The sequence below is a fragment of the Capricornis sumatraensis genome, chromosome 2 (genome assembly GCF_032405125.1).
Source record: "Capricornis sumatraensis isolate serow.1 chromosome 2, serow.2, whole genome shotgun sequence".
Taxonomy (NCBI): Eukaryota; Metazoa; Chordata; class Mammalia; order Artiodactyla; family Bovidae; genus Capricornis; species Capricornis sumatraensis.
In genome coordinates this window covers 208,660,240-208,676,577 of record NC_091070.1, presented here as the reverse complement: position 1 = coordinate 208,676,577, position 16,338 = coordinate 208,660,240, and the positions used below count along the sequence as shown (strand labels likewise).

General features: G+C 44.7%; 1 protein-coding gene across 1 annotated transcript in view; it reads right to left on the bottom strand.

The window, feature by feature from the left end:
- Positions 1–16,338, bottom strand: part of INPP5B (inositol polyphosphate-5-phosphatase B) — a 51,598-nt gene that overhangs the window by 19,484 nt on the left and 15,776 nt on the right. Inside the window, 3 exon segments of the mRNA XM_068966747.1 lie at positions 952–1,053; positions 2,171–2,338; positions 4,109–4,205. Coding sequence (XP_068822848.1) covers positions 952–1,053; positions 2,171–2,338; positions 4,109–4,205 — 367 coding nt within the window.

The following is a 16,338-nucleotide window of genomic DNA, read 5'->3' as shown; positions in this document are numbered from 1 at the left end:
GCTCCTCTGTCCATGGGATTTCCCAGGCAAGGGTACTGGAGTGGGGTGCCATTGCCTTCTTCGGATTGAAACCTAGCTCTCTATAAATTCCCAATTCTAGTCGCTTTATATGTTACCACCCAGGCTTCTTTGCTGCTCCCTCCCCAACAACATTTGGTACAGTGGTAAGAAGACAGTAGGTGTGGGGAAAAAAAAAAGACTGATGGATGGGGCCCTCCCTTTTAAAATATTTAATTATTTGGCTGTGCCAGGTCTTAGTTGGGCTTCCCTTGTGGCTCAGCTGGTAAAGAATCTGCCTGCAGTGTGGGAGACCTGGGTTCGATCCCTGGGTTGGGAAGATCCCCTGGAGAAGGGAAAGACTACCCACTCCAGTATTCTGGCCTGGAGAATTCCATGGACTGTATAGTCCATGGGGTCACAAAGAGTCAGACACGACTGAGTGACTTTCCCTTTCATTTTCAGGTCTTAGTTGTGGCACGAAGGATCTTCAAGGTGGCCTGTAGGATCCAGTCCCTTCACCAGGGATTGAACCTAGGCACCCTGCATCGGGAGCACAGTCTTAGCCACTGGACCACCAAGGAAGTCCTTGGATGGGGCCTTTTTTTTTTTTCTTTTAACCTTCTTTCCCTCGCAAAAGATATTTTTGCTTTGTAACCAACAAAGCTTTGAATGTCTAAGTAATAAAATTCAGTTCAAGGTGTATGCTTTTAACAGAGGGTTGCACTCAAAATTAAATATTAGCATTCCAATACCAAGCACATCACTTGAATAGTGCCAGAAATTTGTTTACTACGAGGAAGCATAGGAACAGAGGAGCAGCTGTTATTAAGCATACGCTCGTTTTTCAATCCCTTCACCCGCTGTGAAGTCTCAGTTACAGATTCATGCCCCCATCCCTTCAACCACAGCTACACATTCTGAAAAATGCAGAGACAACTAGAAGACACTCACCCCACACAGTACACATCTGGGGCCTGGGTATCGTGGCTGAGCCAGGGCCGGAGGCACTCCTTGGGGGACTGTCCGTTCACATTGTACGTTCCTACAAAAAATCTGTTGCCAAAGACAATCAGCTGGTCACTTGGGAGGACTATGGACACAACGGGGAGAGCACTGGATGCTGATTCTAGCTGGTTTCAGTCTCTCTGGGCTGGAATTTGAAGACTTAAGAAACGTCACGGCCATCCTAGACAAGTGACTGTGGCACCAAGGGGTGACCTGCAGTCTGCCAGGACATCTGTTGCTTTTGGGATAACTTCAGACAGTAGAGACCCACTTTGAACATTTCTACTTAGCTTTAATAGCCATTAGACAGTCACAATCCACAAAATGACTATGTCCTGTGTGTGCTACTGAAATGAAAAGAGAAAAAAGTACCCTGGCAACTACTTTTGGAAAGAAAGCAATACCAGTGTTCACATCATTCACTAGGGTTTTTTTCTGTTCGATTTCGGGTTTTTTTTGGAAACTTTTTATTTTGTATTGGGGTATAGCCGATTAACAATGTTGTGATAGTTTCAGGTAAGCAGCAAGGGAACTCAGTCATACATATACATGCATCCATTCTCCCCCAAACTCCCCTCCCATCCAGGCTGCCACATAACATTGAGCAGAGTTCCACGTGCTCTACAGCAGGTCCTTGTTGGTTATCCGTTTTAAATATAACAGTGTGTACACATCCATCCCAAACTCCCTAAGACAATTCACTATCTAGATCCCTAGAAGCAACATTACTTTGTTTTATAGTCCCAATGCAGTGATTTAAAAAGACCTGGCAAACCTGCACCCTTTATTCATGTAATTTTCAATCATTTTGTCTAAAAAGATTACCAATCACTAACTTCATGTGATTGATTTCAATTCAAACAACTTTCTTTAAAGGCCCCAAATGACCTAGAGATACACAGAGGCATAACCAAAAATCAAGATCCCTCTCCTCCTTCCACACAGGGGTATCTTCAAATATTTCTGCAACTGTTTGTTGCAAGTTGTGTCATTCCCACCATAACACACCTCCCACGATGCCTGGCCCGAAAAGGCACAGAATAAATGCCTGCCAAGGAAGAGTGAAAGGAATCACTCATTCAGAAAATGATGGGAGTGATTCTGTAGGGTCAGAGAGCTGAGCGATCACTTGGCTGTGGAAACAGTCTAAGATTCAGTGAGCTACCTGAAGTTCTGGATGTAGGTATAATCCTCTTCTTTCTGTATTAGATGTGATTTCACAATTGTATCTCGCAGTCCAAACTTCTGCATGGATAAAATGTGAGCCTTGTCTGATACTGTGATAGTAGAGGAGCGAACCATGTTGCTTATTTCAGATTTGGACTTGTTCTGTCTAGAAAAACAAACAAACAAAAATGTTTCTACTGAAAGTTTTTATCAGGGCTTGAGCCTGGTGGCTCAGTGGCAAAAGAATCTGTCTGCCAATGCAAGAGACCCTGATTTGATCCCTGATCCGGGAAGAGCCTACATGCTGTGGAGCAACTAAGCCCATGTGCCTAAAAAAAAGGGGGGGGGGGTAAAAAAAGAGAGAGAAAAAAAGTTTTTATCGTATTTTTTTGGCCACACCACACGACATGCAGGATCTTAGTTCCCCGACCAGGGAATTGAACCCAAGCCCCCTGCAGTGAAAATGCAGAGCATTAATCACTGGACCACCAGGGAAGCCCCCTTATATGTTGTTGATTGTATAGTACATTGATCCAGAGATGTTAAGTTTTATAGAGTCTCAGACCACAAGGAAACCTGGAAGATAATCTAATCTAACCCTTCATTTTTCAAATGAGAAAAATTAGACCCAGCATCATGAATGATCCATGAGGCTGGATGGCAGCAGACTGTGAATTAGAACTCGGTTTAGACAGTATTCTTTCTGGACTCTGGGTCTCATGTAACAAGACTATACAACTGTCTAGATCTTTTGACTTGATAATTCTACTGGATCTCTATTCCACAGGAATAATCTGTAATAAAAAAGAAAAGCAGTAAAATTTATATTTTATTATTATTTGTGTAGTTTTCATAGCCATACTAAAAATTATTCAAATGCCAACATTTAAGGTTAAAGAAAAATAAAGTTAAGGGAAATTTGACATATAACAGAATCCTAATAAATGCTCAAAAACCTTTTGTTGAAATTACTTAATGAACTAAGATATATTATATAAAACATTTGAGACAATTTCTGACATTTATTCATAAATGCCATTTAAGTACTTAATATTAGATGGTCATGTATTAATACATACTAACGAAGGCTACGTAAAAAGGCATCTGTGTGTATCAGGAAGGCTCAAAAGTGAGTTGAGAATGATAGGTTTAGCTACATTTAAAGCGCAGGGATTGCTCGTCGCTATTTAGGTGCATAATTTAAAGTGAAAGTGTTAATAGCTCAGCTGTGTCCGACTCCTTGTGGCCCCATGTACTGTAGTGCACCAGGCTCCTCTGTCCATGGACTTCTCCAGGCAAGAGTACTGGAGTGGGTTGCCATTCCTTTCTCCAGAGGATCTTCCCAACCCAAGGATGGAACCCAGGTCGCCTGCATTGCAGGCAGATTCTTCACCGTCTGAGCCAGCTGGGAAGCCAGACACATGGAAGCTTTTATCTCGACCAGATGATTCCAGCTATGATCAGTCGGGGGAACTGGAGTATACACTAAATATAACGGCATTAGAAAAGAGAAAGGAGTAAATAAAAACGAGGGGAAAGGTATCTTCAGAGTGAAGACGCTTCTACAATAACGAGGGGGAGAAATCCAATGTTTCTGATCTACATTTCCGAGGTAGGGTTAGACTTCAGTTTCGGATCCTAGATCTGCCAGCTGCTAGTTCTGGATCTTGGGTGAGTTATAAAACGTCTCTTCTTCATCTGTTTCCCTACTTGTGAAACAGAGAAAATAATGGTACCTACCTCTTAGGTTAAGGGAAGATAATCCGTGTAAGTGTATGATGTGTGGCACATTACATAGTAAATGCTCAATAAAAGTCTAACATGCCCGAGGCCAGTGACTGTGGGACAGCATACGTTATGCACCGTAGTGGCCTCAGCTCTTCAGTGAGGAAAACCGCGGCCCCAAGAGGCACAAGTGCGAGGAAAGCTGCGTTACCTTGAGGGCGAGTTTTCTGGTTTATTCTGACCCCAGGAGCTTTGGTCCACAGGCAGGCCCTTCCCATTTGGTCTCAGCTCATCAGAGGAAGAACCACCTGTGGGGAGAGGGAAGGAATGAAAACACATATATGTTTTAATGTAGGGGTCCCCAACCTCTGGCGTCTAATGCCTGATGATCTGAAGTGGAGCTGATGTAATAATAATAAAAAGAAAGTGCACAATAAATGTAATGTATTTGAATCATCAGGGGGCGGGGAGAAACCATCTCCCCACCCCCTGGCCCTTGGAAAAATTGTCTTCCGTGAAATTGCTCCCTGGTGCCAAAAGGTTAGGGACTGCTGCTCTACCATACAGACCACAGCTTCTCAAACTTCGGTCTGGGAATTAACGGTGGTTTACATATTGCTTGAAGGCATAGGAAAGGCCTAAACTAGTGTCTGTATGAAGTTCCCACAGAGCAGGTCCAGGATGGGGGTGGGGGTGGGAGCGGTGGTGGAGGGAGGTATTTCATCCAGATGTCTTTACTGCTGAAAACGCGACTCTCCCAACTAGTCTGACCCGCTCTTCTTGGAGATGGAATGCATTACAGAAGGAACAAAGCTCAGAAATCTGCAGACCTAAGATGTATCATCAGCTCTGCTGGTTTTTCCTCTTTTGACTTTGGGCAACCATCTAACGTCCCCTGATCTCAGTAACCTGACCTATCTTGCCCTCCTCACAGGTTTATTGTGGGGCTCAAATAGCTGGCATGTGAGTAAGCACTTTGAAAGCCACACAATATATTATGAAATACAATGTAGTCATCTTATTACCATTTGCTGTGAGTGAGACTTCAGCTTCAAGGACCAAGAAGGCAAAGGTGAGAGAAGTAAAACCGGGAAGGCCTAGAACATGCTCTCGAACATGAGTAGCCCTTGTCGTTGTCAACAAACTGCCCTGAAAACCAAGGAGCCCGAGGACTTGCAACAAAGAAATATTTGGGGAAATCTGGCAAACCAAGAGAAACCAGAAAAGGAAAACTAATCTGCCAATTTATTGCTTCTTTGCTCCTTAAAAGCCAGATTCCTTGTTAACAGGGAACTGCGTGAAGAAGTCATAGAGAGATGCTGCTTCGATACACAAGGTACATGGAGCACTATGGGCGTGAAGCATCACGAAGCAATTCTGCTCTGAAGACTATTACTAAACATGGATTTGTCAACCATGCGTTCACAGCAATGGGAGGGAAAAAAAACAACAACAACTTTGGAGTTGAGAAAGAAAACACAGTCATTCACAACATGAAAATAATTACATTTCAATGCTTCTAATCAATCACCGAGGGCTTTCAATTCTGCTTCCTAAATTGCATCTCAAGTCAATATATTCTCCATATCTCTCTACTAGTTTAAGTTACCAACAATTCTTTGGAACTAGTTGAAAGAGACCTCAATTAATCTCCCTGCCTCCTCTCTCACCCCACCCTCTCTAATCTAATCTCCACACTGTGGCCAGAGGATTTTTTTAAAATCTGATAATATAACACCTTTAAAAAGCTCCCCATTGGATAAATCCAAACCCCTTGATACAGCTGCCAAGTGTCTTCAGTCTGGCTCCTGCCCACCTCTCCAGCCACATCACTATCTCCTATCTCCTATCTCCTTGAAAGCTGTAGTCCAAGTATACTAAAGTTACTGCAGTTATACAACGATCCCATCGGAAGCAGACTTCCTTCTTCCTCACTCTGCTTTACACGGCTAACTCCTACCCATCCTGTGGCCAGGAGCTAGCAAACAACTTTTTCTGTAAACAGCCAGAGGGTTAACATCCTAGCTTTGCAGGCCTCATAGTCTGCCACTATTCAACTCTGCCATTAGAGTGTTAAAGCAACTATAAGCATGGCAGTATTCCAATGAAACTTTATGGTCACTGATGTTTACATACTACATAATTTCCACATGTCACAAAATATTATTTTCTTTTAGTTCTTTCCAAACGTTTAAAAATGTAGAAACTATTCTTAGTTCATGGGCTGTACCCAAAGCAGGCAGCAGGCAGCTCTGGCCCAGGGGACTGTAGTTAGCCAACCCCCAGTGTACGGCACATCTTAGAGGCCATTTCTTCTAAGAAGCCTTCTCTGACTCCTCCCAGACCGGTTCAGAGGCTCTAACAGGGACGTTCCCATAGCTCCCTGTACTTCTCCTATCACAGCCTTGATGGCTGTGTGTTGTCTACCCATTAGCCTGTAAGCTTCCAGAAGACAAGGCTATGCCTCAGTACTAATCCCATTTGATATCGAATCTTACACATCTATATTCATTTTTTTTTTATTGGATGCTATTTCCACTAAAATGTAAGCTGTATGAGATGAGGACTTTGTCATCTGTATGCCACTTTCCAGGGACTTGGAGCAGTAACGGTATTCCATGTATTAAATGTAACCAATAGGAAACTTAAGTTGAAGTCGAGCTCTACCATCATCTTCCTGTGTTACCTCCTCTCTTTGGGTCTACTTCATCTATAAAGTGAAAAAAAGAAAAACTCATAGAGCTTCACGACACGCAAAGGCAAACTCAGGAATAACGCTTAGACTCTTTCTGCACGTCAGTGCTTTCTGAGGACTCCGTCAGGCTATGTCTCGGGGAACAAGTGGTTTGTCCCTGTGGACTTTGCTTCCATCCAGAGCGGGCAGTGTACAGACTGGGAAACCACCTTGCTGACCTGTATCTTGTCGATCCCTCCACCCCATATCTCTCTCAGGACTCAGTCCAGCAAGAACTGGAACGTCGTCATTCATGACTTCATGTATGGAAACTTTAAGGCACCGCTGGGGGAATTTCCAGCCACAGGGCAGCCTTCTCGGAATTTCTTCTCTCCTGAATCTGGCACGGAAGTCGGCTGTCAGCAGCTCTTTACCAAGTTCACCATCGCACAGCCCATGGTTCCCTCTCTAGCCACAGCTTCCTGCCCTTCCTCTTCTCCCGCTTCCCAACTCCCTCTCTGCTCTTTTTCCAACCTCAGACCTCCAATCCCTTGTCACTCAACCTTACAGCTGACATCTGTATTGTTTTCCTGTTTTCCCATGTTCCCAAAGTCCTATAAATCCTCTCTCCTAAATATTTTTATACCCGACCGTCTCCCCATCCCTACTGCCATGTCTTAGTTTAGCCCCTTAATATGCCTGGAAAGCACACTCAGGGATTTCCCTGCCGCCATTCTCATCCCCTCCAGTGTATTCTGCCAGCTGCTAGAAGAAAACACAGATCTGAGCAGGTCTTTATTAAGCAGGGCTTAATAACTTCTAACACCTTCGTAACAAAACCCAAACCTCTAAGTACTACATACAAGAACCTTTATAATTAGCCCCAGACTACCTCTCCAGACCCATCTTCCACACCCCCTGACTCAAACCATTCCTCTCGGGACTTCCCTGGTGGTCTAGTGGTTAAAATCCATCCTCCAATGCAGGGGACAGAGGTTCAGTCTCTGGTCTGGGAAGATTCTACATGCTGCAGGGCAACAAGGCCCATGTGCCACAACTGCTGAAGCCTGTGTGCCTAAAGCCTGTGCTTGGCAACGAGAGAAGCCACTGCAGTGAGAAGGCAGACTTACACCCGCTCGCCTCGGCTGGGGAAAGCCTGTGCTCAGCAACAAAGATGCAGCACAACCATAAATAAACAAATAATTTTTTAAAAAAGATTTGTGAATAAACAGAGATTTTAAAACAAACACTCCTTTCTCACCCCTAATCCAGTCACACCAAAACCATTTACCTTTTTAAGGGTAACCCAGTGGTTAGGACTCTGCGCTTTCACTGCCGAGGGTGGTTGGTGACATTTATCTTTTTAAATGTTGCCTCCAACCCACCCCTGATTCTCAGTATAGCTTAACCACCCCTCAAATACACCTTCATGTGAAGGTGAAGTCACTCAGTCGTGTCGACTCTTTGTGACTCTGTGGACTGTAGCCTACCAGGCTTCTCCATCAGTGGGATTCTCCAGGCAAGAATACTGGAGTGGGTTACCATTTCCTTCTCCAGGGGATCTTCCCGACCCAGGGACCGAACCCAGATCTCCCGCATTGGAGGCAGATGCTTTAACCTCTGAGCCACTAGGGAAGCCCATTACACCTTCATGTAGGAAACTTCAAACTCAGCTCAGGAGTTATCTCCTTTGAAAAGCCCTCTGGGGCCCTCTCCTCCTTCTTACATACCTAGTGCTCACCTCTAAGGCATGTATTTATCACAAAGGAATTGTAACCACCTTTAACTCTTTTCATCTATCTTTTTTCTTTAGCTAGACCTCCGCTTCTGGGGGAGAGGGCAATGGCAACCCACTCCAGTACTCGTGCCTGGAAAATCCCATGGATGGAGGAGCCTAGGAGGCTGCAGTCTATGGGGTTGTAAAGAGTCAGACACGACTGAGCGACTTCACTTTCACTTTCATGCACTGGAGAAGGAAATAGCAACCCACCTCAGTGTTCTTGCCTGGAGAATCCCAGGGACGGTGGAGCCTGGTGGGCTGCCATCTATGAGGTCACACAGAGTCGGACACAACTGAAGTGACTTAGCAGCAGCAACAGCAGCAGCTTCTGGGAGCAGGGACTGATGTTTTTCCTCACTGTTTCCATGCACGCATGCTATGCATGCTAAGTCACTTTAGTAATGTCTTTGTGACCCCATGGAATGCAGCCTGCCAGGCTCCTCTGTCCATGAGATTTCCCAGGCAAGAATACCGGAGTGGGTTGCCATTTCCTTCTCCAGGGGATCTTCCGAACCTGGGGATTGAACCCTCTTATGGTGCATCTCCTGCATTGCAGGTGGATTCTTTACCCACTGAGCCACCTGGGACACCCCTATCCCGGCCTGCCACAACATATGAAATGTACCAGGCAGTCAATAAACACATACTGAACAAACAGCCTAAGGGCAAGGATTAAGATCAAAGTAATTTCTGGGTGTTTTTTTTCTGGGTGCTTTCTGATGCTCACCTTTCATACCTACAATTGAAACCATGTCCAAGTAAGAACCTCCTAGTAGGCAAATCAAGAGTGATAACTGCAGCTTGACCTAGATGTGCAGAACTACCATTTTTCATGTGAATTCTGTGCACTGCTTATACCCACACCCCTCTCACACACCTGTCTAAATAGTAACACTGCTCCTGGAGGCACCTTTTTGGCCCAGCCAGCAGTATCAGTTCTGTTCAGTCACTCAGTCGTGTCCGACTCTTTGTGACCCCATGGACTGCAGCACAGCAGGCTTCCCTGTCCATCGCCAACACCTGGAGCTTACTCAAACTCATGTCCACTGAGTCCATGATGCCATCCAACCATCTCATCCTCTGTTGTCCCCTTCTCCTCCCACCTTCAATCTTTCCCAGCACCAGGGTCTTTTCTAGTGAGACAGTTCTTCACATCAGGTGGCCAAAGTATTAGAATTTCAGCTTCAGCATCAATCCTTCCAATGAATATTCAGGAATGATTTCCTTTAGGATGGACTGACTGGATCTCCTTGCAGTCCAAGGGACTCTCAAGAGTCTTCTCCAACACCACAGTTCAGAACCATCAGTTCTTCAGTGCTCAGCTTTCTTTATGGTTCAATTGTCACATCCATATGTGACTACTGGAAAAACCACAGCTTTGACTATATAGACCTTTGTTGGCAAAGTAATGTCTCTGCTGTTTAATAGGCTGTCTAGGTCGGTCATAGCTTTTCTTCCAAGGAGCAAGTGTCTTTTAATTTCAAGTCTGCAGTCACCATCTGCAGTGATTTTGGAGCCCCCCCAAAATAAAGTCCCTCACAGTTTCCATCGTTTCCCCATCTATTTGCGATGAAGTGATTGGACTGGATGCCATGATCTTAGTTTTCTGAATGCTGAGCTTTAAGCCAACTTTTTTACAATCCTCGTTCACTTTCATCAAGAGGCTCTTTAGTTTCATCACTTACCTAGAGCCAGACATCCTGGACTGCAAAGTCAAGTGGGCCTTAGGAAGCACCACTAAGAACAAGCTAGTGGAGGTGATGGAATTCCAGTTGAGCTATTTCAGACCCTGAAAGATGATGCTGTGAAAGTGCTGCACTCAATATGCCAGCAAATTTGGAAAACTCAGCAGTGGCCGCAGGGCTGGAAAAGGTCAGTTTTCATTCCAATTCCAAAGAAAGGCAATGCCAAAGAATGTTCAAACTACTGCACAACTGCACTCATCTCACATGCTAGTAAAGTAATGCTCAAAATTCTCCAAGCCAGGCTTCAACAGTATGTGAACCTGAACTTCCAGATGTTCAAGCTGGATTTAGAAAAGGCAGAGGAACCAGAGATCAAATTGCCAACATCTGCTGGATCATCGAAAAAGCAAGAGAGTTCCAGAAAAACATCTGCTTTATTGACTATGCCAAAGCCTTTGACTGTGTGGGGTCACAACAAACTATGGAAAATTCTTAAAACAGCAGTATAACCTAATACAGATCCACAATCCCTTATCTGAAACCCTTGGGGCCAAGTGTATCTTGGAATTCAAAATTTGGGGATTTTAGAAAGGTAACACATAATATGTGTTGTATGCTACACAGCACCCAACAGAGTCAAGGGAACATCCAGAAATCAATCACTTCAATATCTCCTTAGTGCAACTTATGAGTAGTAATGCTTAGTGGGATAAATAAAGGCTATAAATAGTCTCCTTCTCAGTTCAGACAAGTCTTAACTGCCAAATTGAGCTTGAGCCAAACTTAGGGAAAAAAATTTTTTTTCCCATCTTCAGAGCTTTTAGGACTTCAGAAATGCTGATAAAGGATTAAGGGTGGTAGTTAAGAGCATGGCCTACATGCATCAGAAAAGACTGGAATATGTCTATGTACATATATACCACATGTTTATAAATATACATATATATGTATGCATTTAGACACACACATATACCCATGGGAAAGTCAGAAAAGCATACACTAAAGGTCAATAGTAGTTATTTCACAGTGGTAATTTTTTTTTTCCGTTTTGCTTATAGGTACTTTCAAAGTTAGATATAATAAGATGTATTGTTTGGTGTATATATATATTCAGTTCAGTTCAGTTCAGTCGCTCAGTCGTGTCCAACTCTTTGCGACCCCATGAACCGCAGCACGCCAGGCCTCCCTGTCCATCACCAACTCCTGGAGTTCACTCAGATTCACGTCCATCAAGTCAGTGATGCCATTCAGCCATCTCATCCTCTGTCGTCCCCTTCTCCTCCTGCCCCCAATCCCTCCCAGCATCACAGTCTTTTCCAATGAGTCAACTCTTCGCATGAGGTGGCCAAAGTACTGGAGTTTCAGCTTTAGCATCATTCCTTCCAAAGAAATCTCAGGGCTGATCTCCTTCAGAATGGACTGGTTGGATCTCCTTGCAGTCCAAGGGACTCTCAAGAGTCTTCTCCAACACCACAGTTCAAAAGCATCAATTCTTCGGCACTCAGCCTTCTTCACGGTCCAACTCTCACATCCATACATGACCACTGGAAAAACCATAGCCTTGACTAGACGGACCTTTGTTGACAAAGTAATGTCTCTGCTTTTCAATATGCTATCTAGGTTGGTCACAACTTTTCTTCTAAGGAGTAAGTGTCTTTTAATTTCATGGCTGCAATCACCATCTGCAGTGATTTTGGAGCCCCAAAAAATAAAGTCTGACACTGTTTCCACTGTTTCCCCATCTATTCCCATGAAGTGATGGGACCAGATGCCATGATCTTTGTTTTCTGAATGTTGAGCTTTAAGCCAACTTTTTCACTCTCCTCTTTCACTTTCATCAAGAGGCTTTTTAGTTCCTCTTCACTTTGTGCCATAAGGGTGGTGTCATCTGCATATCTGAGGTTATTGATATTTCTCCTGGTAATCTTGATTCCAGCTTGTGCTTCTTCCAATCCAGCATTTGTTAAATAAGCAGGATGACAATATACAGCCTCAACGTCCTCCTTTTCCTATTTGGAACCAGTCTGTTGTTCCATGTCCAGTGCTAACTGTTGCTTCCTGACCTGCATACAGATTTCTCAAGAGGCAGGATAGGTAGTCTGGTATTCCCATCTCTTTCAGAATTTTCCACAGTTTCTTGTGATCCACACAGTCAAAGGCTTTGGCATAGTCAATAAAGCAGAAATAGATGTTTTTCTGGAACTCTCTTGCTTTTCCCATGATCCAGCATATATATATATATATATATACACACATACATACATACATACACACATGGGCTTCCTTTGTGGCTCAGCTGGTAAAGAATCCATCCGCAATGCGGGAGACCTGGGTTCAATCCCTGGGTTGGGAAGATCCCCTGAAGAAGGGAAAGGCTACCCACTCCAATAAATGCCAGCCTGGAGAATTCCATCGACTGTGCACCATGGGGTTGCAAAGAATCGGACACGATTGAGGGACTTACTTTCACTTCACTTCATACTATAAACATATAAGTACTATATACACACATCCTGGAGTATGAAATGGCTACCCACTCCAGTATTCTTGCTTGGAAGGTCCCATGGACAGAGGAACCTGGCAGGATACAGTCCACAGGGTTGCACAGAATCAAGTACAACTGAGTACATACACACAAACATGTTCAGTTCAGTTGCTCAGCCGTGTTCGACTCTCTGTGACCCCATGGACTGTATGCAGCCCTCCAGGCTCCTCTGTCCATGGGATTTTGCAGGCATGAATACTGGAGTGGGTTGCCATTTCCTTCTCCAGGGGATCATCCCCACCTAGGGATCAAACCAGCATCTCTTACATCACCTGCATTAACCGACAGGTTCTTTACCACTAGCGCCACCTGGGAAGTATATATGTACATCAGTTCAGTTCATTTCAGTCACTGAGTCATGTCCGACTCTTTGCGACCCCATGGACTTCAGTGCACCAGGCTTTCCTGTACGTCACCAGCTTGTGAAGCTTGCTTAAACTTATGTCTGAGCTGGTGATGCCACCTAACCATCTCATCCTCCTGCCTTCAATCTTTCCCAGAATCAGAGTCTTTTCCAATGAGTCAGTTCTTTGCATCACGTAGCCAGTGATTGATTTCTGTACTGGAGGTTCAACTTCAGCATCAGTCCTTCCAATGAATATTCAGGACTAATTTCCCTTAGGATAGACTGGTTGGATCTCCTTACAGTCCAACAGACTCTCAAGAGTCTTCTCCAATACCACAGTTCAAAAGCATCAATTCTTCAGTGCTCAGCTTTCTTTACAGTCCAACTCTCACATTCATACATGACTGCTGGAAAAACCATAGCTTTGACTAGACAGAGCTTTGTCGGCAAAGTAATGTCTCTGCTTTTTAATATGCTGTCTAGGCTTTTCTTCCAAGGAGCAAGCATCTTTTAATTTCATGGCTGTAGTCACAATCTGCCGTGAAAAAAAATAACGTCTCTCAGTGTTTCCCTTGTTTCCCCACCTAGGATGGGACTGGATGCCATGATCTTAGTTTTCTGAATGTTGAGTTTTAAGCCAGCTTTTTCACTCTCCTCTTTCACTTTCATCAAGACGCTCTTCAGTTCCTCTTTGCTTTCTGCCATAAGGGTGGTGTCATCTATGTATCTGAGGTTACTAATATTTCTCTTGGCAATTTTGATTTCAGCTTGTGCTTCATCCACCCTGGCATTTCACATGATGTACTCTGCATATAAATTAAATAAGCAGGGTAACAATATACAACCTTGATGTACTCCTTTCCCGATTTGGAACCAGTTTGTTCTTCCATGTCCAGTTGGAACTGTTGCTTCTTGACCTGCATACACATTTCTCAGAACCAGATAAAGCGGTCTGGTATTCCCATTTCTTTAAGAATTTTCCAGTTTGTTGTGATCCACACAGTCAGAGGCTTTGTTGTACATAGCATGTACATATATGTACACAGCACTATATATATATATATATATGTACACACACACACACATATATATATATAGAGAGAGAAAGAGGCTGTGGAGTCAGACTTGGTTCCATTTCTGGCCCTGCTACTTACCAGCTCTATGACCTTGAAGAAGTTATCTCACTTCTCTAAGTTTCTGCTTCCTGAACTAAACAAAGATAGCAGTATCTGCCTATGACTGCTGTCTTCTTTTCCTGTGATTAATCGAGGCTACCCCTCACTGCGTGACCAGAAGGGGCTCTAGAAGTCAAGCCAGCAAATTCAAATCAAAATTCAAGTACTCTATTTATTTTGAGCTCCTCTTGCCCTGGTTTCCCCTTGCGTGTCCCCCAGTTTTTCACAGGTTTTCCCAAGATCCAGACCAGTGCAATTCAACAGATGATGGAAATGGTCTATAACTACACCACCCCAAAGAGTAGCTACTAGCTACCCTTGAACAGTTAAAATGTGGCAAGAGTGAATGAGAAACTGAATTGTTAATTTTGAACACCTAGAGTAAATTTAAATAGCCGCACTGACTAGGGTCCACCACACTGGCCGCTGCAGTTCTAGACCTGGCTCTCTCTTCTCCGAGAATCATGGGCCATCACAGTCAGTTCCAAACAGAGCTACCCAGCTGTAACTGGGATCAGGCCCTCCACTGCTCACGTCTCTGCGCATGGATGGGTCCCACGTAAAGCTGAGCTTTGACTTCTGGGCTTCCGCTGGGCTCTCCCTTCTGTCACGGCCCTGTCATCTCCCTGTCACCCTGGTTGGCCAACCCGCCCTTCACTCACCACTCTCCTTGGGCCGCCAGGGCCGGTCAGCCACCCGCCTCTTCATTCTCACCACTGCCTTCCCCCAGGCCTCCTCTCCTCGCCTATTACATCAAAAGCCGCCCAACGAGAGAGGTTCCTGCTTCTCCTGACACCATCTGCTAATTTTGTCTCTGGACGTGGCCAGGTTAAACTCTGGTTTCGTCTCTCCCTGCTCTAAAGCTTCCAGTATTACACCACTGCCTGCCGGGGAAGGTCCAAAACTGGCTGGACTGGCACAGGAGAGGCCCTTTGCAAACTGGTCCTGCGCTCTCTCCCCATCTGCCACCTGAAGACAGCCGACTGAACCAACAGACAGGTTCCCCGTGCACGCTGCCCTCACTCTGACTTCTGGACCCCTCTCCTCAAAGTCCAGCCTCAGCTGCTCCCCCACCAAGCCCTCCACGACCACACCAGCCCTCGGCAGTCATTCCTCTCAGTTCTGAAGGCCTTCCAGTCTGTATGACTTGTCTAGCATTTTAAGGGTCATTTGAGTGTTTTTGGAAAAGCCATGGGGCTTTGGAATAAAATGACCTGGCCATTTTACCAGCTGCATCCACAACCTCACAGGAAACCTCAAGCAAACTACTTCATTTGTTTCCTCATTTGTAAAATGATGATGACACTACTACACTTGAAGAGAGGCCGAAAGAATAAACAAATGAAATTCTAAACAGGTCAAGAACCTCGCACAATGCCAGGTACACAGCACCTACGCAGGAATGGTTAGTTCTCTTCCCTCTGCCTTGCCACTCCTCATCCGCCTCGGCCTTGATATAATGATGATGGTCATTTGCCGAGTCCCCTCTAATATGAATAGCTAGGCTTGCGCTACGTGCTTCATGTGTTATTTCTGATTATTGGCCTCATTTTACAAATAAAGATACTGAGGTCCAGAAGAGGGAGCAGACATGCCCAGCGACACAGAGCTAGCCCAGTAAACAGCACAGTTGACATTAACAGTCCGAACTCCACAGCCTCCCTTTTGCCAACATGAGCACAACATCTTCAAGGAAACTATGAACTCTTAGGAGTAAGTACTACATGGAGAGAAGGATTAAGTCGGTCTGGATAACAAAGCAAAAGTACCACCCTGGTCTGCACAGGCTGTGTGGGTGTGTGGCTGTTGCTACTGGGTGACAATCATATCCTGCCCCTTTCTGAGCATCTACTAGACAAGCCTAGGAGGTGGTGTCCCTATCTCCTCAGTCACCAGCCCTGGCATTCCATTTCCAGCACACTAGAAGAACCTGCAAAACCACGTGAGCAAATTACTCGGCAGTTCCAATAGGGAGGATTAACGCTTCTTGATGCTGGGTACACACCACCAGGGGGCCGTCCCACGGCCTCTCTGAGTCTAAGACAAGGCAACACATACTAGCAAGACTCATTCACTTTACAAGGAATCAGACCGATCCCGATCTAGTTACCCAGACCCAAAGTCAGACTGTGTTAACGATGACAACGATAGTAATACTATCATGAATAATATTAATCGCAAATACTTAAGGCTTACTGCATGTCAGGCATGGTTTTAACCTCCGTATGTATACTTA